The sequence below is a fragment of the Arachis hypogaea genome, chromosome 18 (assembly GCF_003086295.3).
Source record: "Arachis hypogaea cultivar Tifrunner chromosome 18, arahy.Tifrunner.gnm2.J5K5, whole genome shotgun sequence".
NCBI classification, from domain to species: domain Eukaryota; kingdom Viridiplantae; phylum Streptophyta; class Magnoliopsida; order Fabales; family Fabaceae; genus Arachis; species Arachis hypogaea.
In genome coordinates this window covers 125,333,920-125,343,076 of record NC_092053.1, presented here as the reverse complement: position 1 = coordinate 125,343,076, position 9,157 = coordinate 125,333,920, and the positions used below count along the sequence as shown (strand labels likewise).

Sequence of the window (9,157 nt, the reverse complement as noted above, 5' to 3'; positions counted from 1 at the left end):
GACAGAAATCTTTGAAGCCCAAACCCCTTCTTTTCTACTCACGCATAACTTGTCCCAACTTCTCCAATGAATCTCCTTCTCTTTACCCGTAGATTTTTACTTGAATCTTACTATCTTTGAGCACAGCCTTCTACAAAAATTCTTAAAGAATCTAAGGATACTCATAGCATAAGAAGGAATGACTTGAATTATTGCTTTGATGAGGACCTCCTTTCCTGCTTGATTAAGAAGGCTTTTCTTACACTCCTCTATTTTTTCGGTCACTTTTTCTTCTATCTATTCCAAAGATTTTTTTTTATCTTCCCCATTGCCTAGCATTTTTAGGCATTTTCCGGGGTTGTCCCAAGTTAGAATGCCTAAGATGTCTTCTATATTCACTCTGGTCTATATTGAGACTCTGTGTCCGAAAGTAATCCTTGATTTCTCCAAATTTATCATTTGGCCAGATGCTATAGTGTAGGTGTTTAAAATTTGTATGAGTTGGTATACTTCATCCTACTAAGCTCCTGAAAATATAATACAATCATCAGCAAAGAGAAGGTAAGTGAGCGCTAAGCTGTATGAGCCAGTTTAATCCTTTTTTATTAACTTATTATTTTATGCGCAAATCATCAAAATAGTGAAAACTTCAGATGCTATGATAAATAAATAAGGGAATAGAGGATCTCCCTATCTAAGTCCCCTTTGAGGGATAACTTCCTTAATTAGGTCTCCATTGATCTTGAACCTGTACTTGACTCCCCTTATGCACTTTATAACTAGCTCTATCCACTCTTGACTGAATCCAAACGCTTTCTGAACCTCCTCCAAAAAGTCCCATTTCATCCGGTCATAAGCCTTGTTCATATCAACCTTGATAGCCAGCTCTTGGGAGTTTTTCATGACCTTCTCTGTAAGAACGTGAAACACTTCTTGCACTATGAGAATTTTGTCTTGGATAAGTCTCCCTCCTACAAAAGCACTTTGAATCGAAAAAATAATGTCTTCTATAAACTCTTTTAACTTGGTAACCATAATCTTTGAGATGATTTTGTAGATAAAATTTTAATAGCTGATCGGTCTAAGGTGATTTAAACTCTCAGTTTGTTTTATCTTTGATGCCATAACTACGTGGGTGTGGTTCACTTTCTCCGGCAGTTCACTATTTTCAAAAAATTTTCTGACCACTGCTCCTACTTCTTTCCATAAATCCCTCCAGTGTTTTTAGTAAAATTGACCATTCAACCCATCTGGTCCTGGAGTCCTTAGACCATTCATGCTGAAAGCCGCTTTCTTAGCCTCTTCATCTGTGACTTTTCTCAATAGTCTTTCATTCATATGATTGGTGACTCTAATAGATATTTTATCCAGGAAGTCCCATATGTTTACCGAACCTTTGGTAGTATAAAGGGATTTAAAATGCTCATCAATGAGTTTTTTAACTGTATTCTGCCTTGCACACAGTTTTTCTCTACATTCTTAAAATTTTCAATTCTGTTTTGGTCTCTTCTTTAGATAGTTGAAGCATGAAAGAAGGCTGTATTTTTATTCCCCCATTTGATCCATTTCAACCTCGATCTTTAACCTCAGTATTTCTCTTCCCTTTTCCACAGCTCAATTATTTTCTACTTTGCTTCTTGAATTTGTTTTTGCTTCTCTTCAGAAAATTCTGAGTTCCGTAGTTTTTGTAACTTGTCTTACTATTTGTCTATTTCTCTATCAACTCTCTTAAATTTATCCTTGCTCTACTTCTTGAGATATGTCCTATAAGTGTTCAATCTCCCTAAGAACTCACCCCATTCCCCTTGCTTGTCCAAGCCTTTGGCCCAAGCTCTTCTTATGATGTCTCCGCATTCTACCTCATCGTCCCAGTAGACTGGCCTCGTATTTAAACATTCTCTTATTGAAGAGTATTAACTATTAAGAAACCGGGCCTTTCACAATAAAATTTTGTTTATAAAGCATAGAAAGCCATTTTAAAGTTTATGACAATGACTCCGTCCAATTTTCCTTTTTTGTGCAAAAAAATAACTATTAAAGGTTATGACAATGACCCAGCCACCACGAAAGTTTAAACTTGCTTTTTTTCTTAAAAAAAATAACCAATGTGCTACGTTTTAGAAAGTTGCTAAAATCTCACTCTTTTAAAACTATCTAAATATCACACTTTTTATATTACTATAATTAGTTATAATTAAAAATAAAATGACAAATCAAATTAAACAATTACCAGCTTAGCAAAAGAGTGATACTTGAATAATAAGTTTAAAAATTAGGCTAAGTTTTTTAAAAATAGAAGAAGATTATGCGTAATTCAGTATAATAGTTAATGTGTTTTTTTCCTAATATAGATTTTAATTTTTTAAAATTTTAAATAATAAATTGGACCTTTAAATTTATGTTGAAATATTTTTGTTTCCCCGTAAAATAAATCAGAAGATCTGATTTGCACATTTAAAAAAACTTTTAATACTAAAATACAAATTTAACCCTCAAATTTGCATGTTTAAGAAAATTTAAAATATAAAAAAAAAACAAATCTAAAGATCAGATTTGCATGTTTAAAAAAAGTTTTTAAAAAGTCACATGATCTTCACAAAAAAAAAAACACCAAATTTTAACATTGATGAAAAACACCACTGGACAACACCAAAATTAAGAAGTGTAAAAAATATAGTATTTTGATAATGAGTTTCAAAAAGACTCATTAGTAAAAAACCCTCAAACTTTGACACCATAGTCAAGTTTCCTGCCCTCATTTTCAAAAAACAAAAAAGAAAAAGAAGAAAAATAAGTGTATATCTAAATGAACAAGGCAAAAATAAATTATTTATAGGAATAATTCAAAGCATTTCGATACCCGTTACAAGAGTGTAGTAAAACGGATAAATTTATCTTCTAATAAATGGGAGCATGAGGTTTATTTGTTACAAGGCATCTAATACTATTATTAGTATAAGCAATGCCTACAAAATATGTTTAGTACACTAGAATAATTTTGTTTAAACAAATTGTACAAGTCATTGCTCTTGCAATCTGAAAGGTTGCTTCTCAAATTTGAACTTGTATTCTCGTTTTTACGAGACCAAGTTGCTTATCACTCGTAGAACAACTTACTAATTAGTAAGCTAGATTATATACTTACATTTCAGATTCAAATCCAATATTCCAAAATCCTTCAGGAGTCATAGGTGGAACATACCTATATCGATGCCTAGAAACACCATCATGATGTTCACAGCGGAAATTCTGCTCACTTACATCATGGTCCTTACCATCAGCACTAGGAAGAACAGCTTCATAGAACTTCCTACACTGTTTGCATTCAACTCCTTTCAAATTTTCACGCTCGGCTTTCTTCCTCACCGGTTCAATGTACTTGAAACTCCTCTTGTTGACCACTTGAATTGAAGATTGCTTCTTTAGGGGACTGCTTCTAAGATTCAAATTCTGTGTTTCATCGTCTGAGCTGTTCATGACAATGTCTTCCTCAATTGGATTTGGGAGATCTTCCTTAATCAACTCTCTATTCAAATTTTCTCTCACATTCTCAAGTGGTGTATCAAGAAAATCATCATGGAGGTCAGGACCTGCTCGACTTTGATGTGCCCGGGTCTGCCGCCAAGAAGATGCACGCCGTTTTGTACCAGATACAGAAACCGGTTTTGTGTTTGACGGACATCTTGGGACACGAAAAATGGAAGGAGGAGGACTCAAATCGGCCCCTCTAGCATCTTCCAATATCTTCTCCTCCACTTTGATTGTGTCACAGGCAGCAACAAACACATCAGGATTTGTATTCTCAAGACCTAGTAAAAATAGGTAGTGGATGATCTGTTATTAACCTATATTGTACTTTCAACACAAATCTATGCAAGTGACTCAATTCAACACAGACTATCAGAGTTAGGGCCATCCCATACCAGACAGCAAAATGGGATCAGAGATAGGGAAAATGGGTGGAGATTAAATTGAGGCAGTGTGTTTTACAAAGGGTGAGGGTGAGAAATACAAGGGATAACCATACTGCAACAGACAAAGTAAGTATAGTTAAGTGATGAGTTCACTAACGAAAATGAACACTTATTCAACACACTAAAATCACAATATATCATTTAGCAAGCAAAATCCATGCAAGACACATACTTGCATACATATTGGTTGGAGCAAAGACTAGATCCAAACAGACAAGGAAATATTAAGACCATGCAGATACTTAAGTAACAAGAGCATACAAGCATCCTGCGTTACGCAGGGTCTAGGATAAGGCCGCACCCAAAGGTGTAACGTAGGTAGCCTAACCTGGAAAATGAATTAGTGGCTTATCCATGGCTTAAACCTGTGAACTTGAGATCACAAAGCAACAAGGACTATTGGAAATTTACCTTCCATGTGTTCCTCCGGGATTTCACTCTTCACTTTAGCTGCTTTGCAAGCATCCTTGGAGGTATTACAGGTCTCAAATGCACCATCTGCAACCACATGCAATAACTGATTGTTCACTTTGAAGGAGACAAAGACACCAGATTTTAAATTGCAATCTGCAATTGCCACTGTAGCTACAATACTAATAATTTCTAAATTTTCCACTGCCACAGTTGCAGCACACACAAATCATAAATTCACTAAATATATCAGAGTAACTGTTTGTGCTGATATGTCAGTGTTGGACAAAACGTCAGTGTAATATTGTTTATCAGTTGGTAACTGAAAACATGATCAGCCGTCGACATGTCTCAGACTCTCAGCTACTGCAACACTCACTTCTGATCAAAAGGTTACAACTCAGTCCACTCTGCGTATCCAATTTTTGAATAAACTCTCTCAACCACTAATGCCTCTTATCAGTGTCCCATTTCAAATCATCTTTCAAGCCAACCTTTTTCTCCTCAGTACAGTGCGTGTATCTCATTGAAGTCTCTTCTCATTATTAACCTCACTTCTATGGCAGCGAGATATCCTAAGTGAAGATTTGTTATGAAAGAATAACTTGACACCTTGGAAAACTTGAACCAATAACTCATTGAAAACAATAGTCTACAAATGCACATACAAAATAAGTATAATATAATGGCTCGGTTATCCCGTTGAACAATGGTTCATGGAATTTGTGACTACCATTTTACTTTGAGGTTTCAAACATTTAAAGCCAGTCATTATATCTTTTTCAATGGAGCAGGCCATTCTTCTGTAGTTCTCTCATTCCTACTCAGTTGAACTCATTTCTCAATTTAAGCATGCTCCGTAAGAGGCATCCAATGAAGCTTAACAATAGAGTATTTCCTAGCCTTTGCAAAGCAAATATACACTTTCACATGTTCAAGACACTAGATTCCTTGATGCTAAACCGGCTGTTGCATTACTATGTATAACAGAATCCGAAACTCAAGATCTAGCCCTTTTTGTGATGATTCTTGGTATTGAAGAGCCACTAGCAGAGAAATATTTGATTGTAACCAAACCAGCCATTACGTATGCAGTTAATATGCCTGGTCAATTCATGTCTAAGACTAGAACAACTTACTTTCAAGTTGTTCACTTCCTGTTATGTGTTTTAAGGACATCCTTGGCTAAGGTTATTATTTTCTCTTTGCAACTCATCTTCAAGCCTATGCAGATGCAGATTCATGATTGTCTTGGTAGAAGAAAGTAGGTATCACAACATAGTATTATCTTTGGCGATTTCCTCGTCTCTTAAAAATCATAAAAGAAAAGACCATTACTATATCGTCTGCTGAAACAGAGAATTCTTCCCTAGGAGTCTAAGCCATTAAGATACTTGGTTAAGATCTTTACTTGCAGAATTAGGCTTGACAATTGACACTACAATGGCTTATTGTGAGAACCAGACAGCTATTCACATGTGTGATGTATCCACAATCCAACATTTTATGAATGTCCCAAACACATTTGAACTGATCATCATTTCATCTAACAAAAGTACATTCAACATCTCAGCAAATTGGTGCATATTCCTCAGCACATCAATTAGTTGATCTATTAATTATGCTCCTGCTATTGAAAATATCAAAATTGCTACTCAATATGGGAAAGAGCAATATCCTCATTCCATCTTGTGGGACAGTGTCACACTTGTATTTTGGTTAGAATTTATTTAAGTAGTTATCTATCCCAGTTATATTTCAACTTAAAAGATTGATGAAATTTTAACTACACTTTTTATAGAAATCAGTATAATATGTCAGTGTAGAAATTAGCAAACAAAAGTGATGCATGGAGGCATAATTTAGCATAAACTGATCCGAGTGAAGGCCAGTTTGTACCAGAGAAACACGGAATCAGAGACAAGAAAATCTAGAAAAGGATAATACAAATAATGAACACATATATATAGATTAATATGTCTAACCAACTTCTAAACAAACGCCCACTCAATCTTCTGACTACCTCCTATTATGACCTGTAGCTAACTTAACACTAACATAGTGTAAAAGAAAGCAATGTAAACATTATGGGATGATGGATTGCTTAACAAGAAAATGAATAACTTCTCAACTCTTCACTATCTCAAATCTCAATGTAGAAAGCCAATAAAGGTACTTTCATACATATTGATCGAAGCAACAACCAATTTTCTCAGTCCAAATGATATAGCAAATATTAACACCATGCAAATATTAAGAGTCTGGAAAGATAATTTAATTTACCTCCCAAGTCTTCTGGGATTTCATTCTCCACCTTACCTGCATTACAAGCATCCATAGAGGTCTCTGAGTTCTCCACAACTGCAGTTGCATCACAGACAGACCATGTTATAGTAACTGAATAAACTGTCTTTGTAACTGTGCTGCCATGTCATAGCTAGTTAGAATGCTAATTCTATGCTCTTTTTTTATTGAGGAAAAAAACAAATAAACAAACGAACTTAGTAACAGAGAATGATTGAATGCTTGGCTAACACTTATTTCTGATTAATAGAATGCAAGTTACTCCAGAAAAATACACTCTTTTCTTCAATTTCTTCTGTTTTCAATATTTTTTTTCCTGCTTACTTGTTTTCAATCAACACAGCAAGTTTGAAACTCAAATGTTCCTTGTTTATGAGACTACAAATGACCAAAAGTGTCTTGTTAGACAGATGATGAATAATGAACTAGCAACTAGAAAATTCAGTTAAGTGTTAAATATACCTCTAATCTCTAAATAATTATATTGTGAAAAATAGAGGATCAATTAGGAAGTAACAGGAATTTCAGTTAAGTCACCGTTAATTGTGCTAAGGAGACATATAATGTAATTAATCTGGTTTTCAATATCTGTCAATTTAGTCATTTGCATACTAATTAAACTATTAAAGAATTCTAAATAAATAATTAATTACAAATTTATTTACCAAAAAATCCTGATTTAATAACTAGTTTATATTTATATTTTAAATATTTCATTGTTTACTATGCTTAATATTGTTTGCATGGTAAAATGAAAAATATATTTAACATATAATTACATTGAAAAATGTGAAAATGACTAACATATTGAAACGAGAAATTCCTCTAGAGTAATGAATATTGTGAACTAAGGTGTAACAAGAATCTTAGTAAATATTTATGCCTTGATCACATTTTCTAAAACATGAACATATTAAAATAGAGTTTAATTTTGATGACCTATTTTACACTTTGATGACTATTCACGCAGTCAAGTCAATGTAAAAGATATTTATTTTTGCTAATAACAATGTAAAAAGATATTTATTTTTGCTAATACGGTGTTATGAATTGAATACACCTGTAAAACGGTCATAGTGCATCAAAATTAAAATTAAAATATATATTAAAAAAAAAAAGTGAAAACAAACAACAGTACCATGTTGGATGACAGGAAACTTAAGCTTACATAAATCTTCAGATTTGTTTTGCTGAATCATGTTTTCGTCGGTGATCCCAACCTTGCGTCGAAGGTAATTATGCTGAGACTTAAGCTTCTTATATGCCTCAACCAAACGATTCTTCTTCGTTCTCTCGCCATTCAGCTTTGATTTCGTATTCTCCAATCTCTCACTCATCTCCCTGCACGAGCCCTCAGCCTTGCTAACCCTCTCTTCCAAAACCCTAACCTTCTCGGCAAAACCCTCATTCTCCAACCTCAAGTTCTCGCGAGATTCTCCAACCTCCCGAGATCTATCACTCAGCTTCTTCTCCAACTCACCGATCTTCTCCAAAAGCACCTTCTTCTCCCTCTCAAAACCTTCAATTTCGTTCTGCCGCGACTTTCTCTTCTGGCAATCTCTGAACTCCCTCTCCCTCTCTGCCTCCTCCAGCTCCTCAATCCGGTGCCGTTTCGCCTCGTTATCGACGCGGAGCCGGTCGAGTGTGAGCGAGAGCGCGTTCTGCTTGTCCTTATGGATCTGGAGAGATTCAAGAATGTTCCGAAACGAGTTGGAATTTGATTTTAAATTGGGGAAGAGGAGAGTGCAGAAGATGTGTTCGATCTGCGCGATTCGCTCTTTCGCGTCTTGGATCGACGCGACGAGGACGGTGCTGAGTCCGAAAACGTCTTTATATTTGGGCTTGTCGTCGTCGCCGCCGCCGTTGGGAGGAAGAAGGTGTGGCGGCGATGAGTTGAGGAGAGGGTCTGTGGGTAGTTCATTGAAGGGTATTTCGGGTATTTCCATTGTGAATTGGATTCCAAAAAATGGAAGAATGATGGAGACGTAGGAAGAGATTCAGAGTTGAGAGTGTGGAGACTGCTGAAGTGCAGGGAAACCCGCGCGGGTATTTTGTGCTTTTCATTTTCAGTTTTGAAAAAATGAGTAGCGTGGCGCGGAAGGACCAGGGCAAAATGTTACTTCGTTCCTAGCTGCTTGCCGGTGAAAAAAGTGAATTTTGAATATAATAAAATAATATATTTATGTATAAAATATATAATTTTTTTGAAAAAATATTTTTTTTGTATTTTATTATTTTAAATTAATTAATTACTAAAAATTGAATCGATTTACCTAATTAACTGATTTATTGTTAGTTGATTTTCATTTTAAACCGAACTAATTTGGTGACCTATTTCTAATTAACTGAACTGATTCTCAATTTTCAATTCGGTTCTTAAAATATTAATTTTTGCATAAATAACTTTTTTTAAAAAAAAATTTTTTTTTGGTGACCAAAAAAAAAAATATTTAATTTTTCTAAACAAGTTTTAAGAAATTTTTTTATGT

The 9,157-nt window shown here is 34.7% G+C and overlaps 1 protein-coding gene across 4 annotated transcripts; it reads right to left on the bottom strand.

The window, feature by feature from the left end:
• Positions 1–2,830: 2,830 nt before the first annotated feature.
• LOC112771705 (protein gamma response 1) lies at positions 2,831–8,865 on the bottom strand. Of its 4 annotated transcripts, none has more exons than XM_025816513.3 (4): positions 7,807–8,865; positions 6,648–6,725; positions 4,365–4,451; positions 2,831–3,788 (listed from the first exon to the last, which is right to left on the bottom strand). In XM_025816513.3, the coding sequence occupies exons 1-4, from the start codon at positions 8,612–8,614 to the stop codon at positions 3,121–3,123; spliced, it is 1,641 nt and encodes a 546-aa protein (XP_025672298.1). In that variant the 5' UTR covers positions 8,615–8,865; the 3' UTR covers positions 2,831–3,120. The 4 variants fall into 4 exon arrangements, with proteins under 4 accessions (XP_025672298.1, XP_025672299.1, XP_025672303.1 ...); XM_025816514.3 differs by having other exon boundaries at positions 7,837–8,865; XM_025816518.3 differs by lacking the exon at positions 4,365–4,451.
• Positions 8,866–9,157: the final 292 nt, after the last annotated feature.

Excerpts from the sequence above, each read along its gene's own strand:
- LOC112771705 (XM_025816513.3), bottom strand. The coding sequence starts at position 8,614 with ATGGAAATACCCGAAATACCCTTCAATGAACTACCCACAGACCCTCTC. Across the intron at positions 4,452-6,647 it reads AATCCCAGAAGACTTGGGAG|ATGGTGCATTTGAGACCTGT; the intron begins GTAAATTAAATT and ends ATGTGGTTGCAG. Across the intron at positions 3,789-4,364 it reads CCCGGAGGAACACATGGAAG|GTCTTGAGAATACAAATCCT; the intron begins GTAAATTTCCAA and ends TATTTTTACTAG.